This window comes from Aplysia californica, unplaced genomic scaffold (genome assembly GCF_000002075.1).
Source record: "Aplysia californica isolate F4 #8 unplaced genomic scaffold, AplCal3.0 scaffold00958, whole genome shotgun sequence".
Classification (NCBI taxonomy): Eukaryota; Metazoa; Mollusca; class Gastropoda; order Aplysiida; family Aplysiidae; genus Aplysia; species Aplysia californica.
The window spans coordinates 176,327-178,195 of record NW_004798228.1 but is presented as its reverse complement, the minus strand read 5'-3'; the positions used below and the strand labels follow the sequence as shown (position 1 = coordinate 178,195).

Below are 1,869 nucleotides of genomic sequence, written 5' to 3'. Positions count from 1 at the left end.
CAAACCACCCTAATCAATGTCCATTAAAAATAGAAAACAAAAATATGTTCAGAAAAATAATTTTTCTTTGTGTTTCTGCTGCACATATATAACATTGTGAAATTGTTATCTTGAGGAATGGGGATGGTCTTACCATATGGCGAATGACAAGTCTAAGGAAGAGTCGCATACTGTCTGTCGGGGTATCTGGGACTCTTTTCATGACAGGACACTCCATCTTATGTAGCTTCCAGTCCTTTTTCTGGAAGTGAAAAAAAAACAATACTTTCTAAGAGAACTTGAACTGATGGAAGACTCTGTAAGATATTTTTAGAGCATCTGAGCAGAAAAATAAGAGGTGAGCCATGATCAAATGATAACCAGTAAAAGATAATATCAGAAATGAACAAGAAAGCAATGATTTCGAAAAGGAAAAAAATCATGAGGATGACAAAAACACTTCAATTAATTTCTTGACTTTCTTCTCAAACATTGTACTCACAGACAAATATTGCTTTCTAAAACTGGCTTTTAAACGCACATACACACATACATAGACACACACAGACATACACACACACACACACGCCTTTAGCATTTTTATATTACTCTTGATATGTACACTCAATAAAATTTTTACCTGACAAGGAACTCCGCAGTACCACGTCTTCTTGCAAGAGGCACATTTTTTCAAGGTATCAGAACTTCAAAGGAGAGAAATAAAAATGACATCCGTTATTTAATTAGCTCTGCCCATCAAAGATAAAAACAGGGTTGCTTGTTGTATGATTGAAAAGCAATGTTTATCGTGGCTGCAAATCTGGACTATTGACAGCAAAAATAAAATAAAAGCACAACAATTGAAGAAATGTGGTTTCTTCACAGATTGTTGAGAATTTCATGGAAGACAAAAAAATCAGTTCAGTAATAAGTACCAGTTGAAAGCAATTTAGTTCATGTGAGCCATTCATTAAATATGATTTTAATACGTAAATAATTTACAGAGGTGTTATTATAATGCAGTTTCTGAGACACAAACTGATCAGAAAAGCCTAGAATCTTGCTCTCATGATGTGAAAGGTCCCCAAAGAAACAAGGCTGGGGTTGAACCAGAGCAGTTTACTTGCAAATTCAACTCCTGAACAGATGGGTGTGACGGAAAAAGACCAGGATTATTTGAATTAAAGGGTAAAGAGGTTTTTTCCAGAACATATTAATAGCAAAAAAATGAACGGAAAACCATAATGGCACTTACACTACCCATTGTTTTAGTTGGCACTTGATGATTATGATGATACTGCCAGTTTTAACACACACTCTAGAACATACCGGTGCCAATTGGGGGATCGACAAACCAATCGCGACCTAAAAACAAATTTTTGAGGCAGCGAGTCAGTCAGACAATCAGTTTGTGCCACGATGGTCACTTTGTGCCCTCAGTCTGGCTATCAAACCGAACTGCCCCGATCGTGCCAATGGGAACCCCATTAGAATTTAAACAAAATTCAGGAGCTAGGGTACTTTGACCCAGCCTGTCAGGACCAATCCCGCATGAGAGGGGGCCCCACCACCACCCCAGCAGCAAGACAGAAAATGAGAGAAAGACCCTCATGACAGGTGTACTGAACCACACCATGATCTCCTGCAAGCCTGCAAAGAGCCTACCATTGCACTTACAAAAAAGGGGAAAAAAAGATTATCGAACTGTTTTGTGCAGCTTACAATACAAGTGGGTGTTTCAGTCAGTGGCTTCATTTTGTGGTGAGTACCTCTGGCAGCTAAATCTAGTCTAGCATCTAGTTCACACAGTGATGTTGCAGGGACAATTTATATACGAAGCGTATACAGACCCGGTAACCGGGAACAAAGTCTCGAAGTATACAGACCCGG

General features: G+C 38.7%; 1 protein-coding gene across 1 annotated transcript in view; it reads right to left on the bottom strand.

The window, feature by feature from the left end:
* The window catches only part of LOC101859368 (histone-lysine N-methyltransferase SMYD3), a 17,601-nt gene that overhangs the window by 13,503 nt on the left and 2,229 nt on the right, over window positions 1-1,869 (bottom strand). Inside the window, exons 2-3 of the mRNA XM_013089471.2 lie at window positions 620-683; window positions 134-241 (exon numbers count right to left, since the gene is read on the bottom strand). Coding sequence (XP_012944925.2) covers window positions 134-241; window positions 620-683 — 172 coding nt within the window. The remainder of the gene's footprint in view (window positions 1-133; window positions 242-619; window positions 684-1,869) is intronic.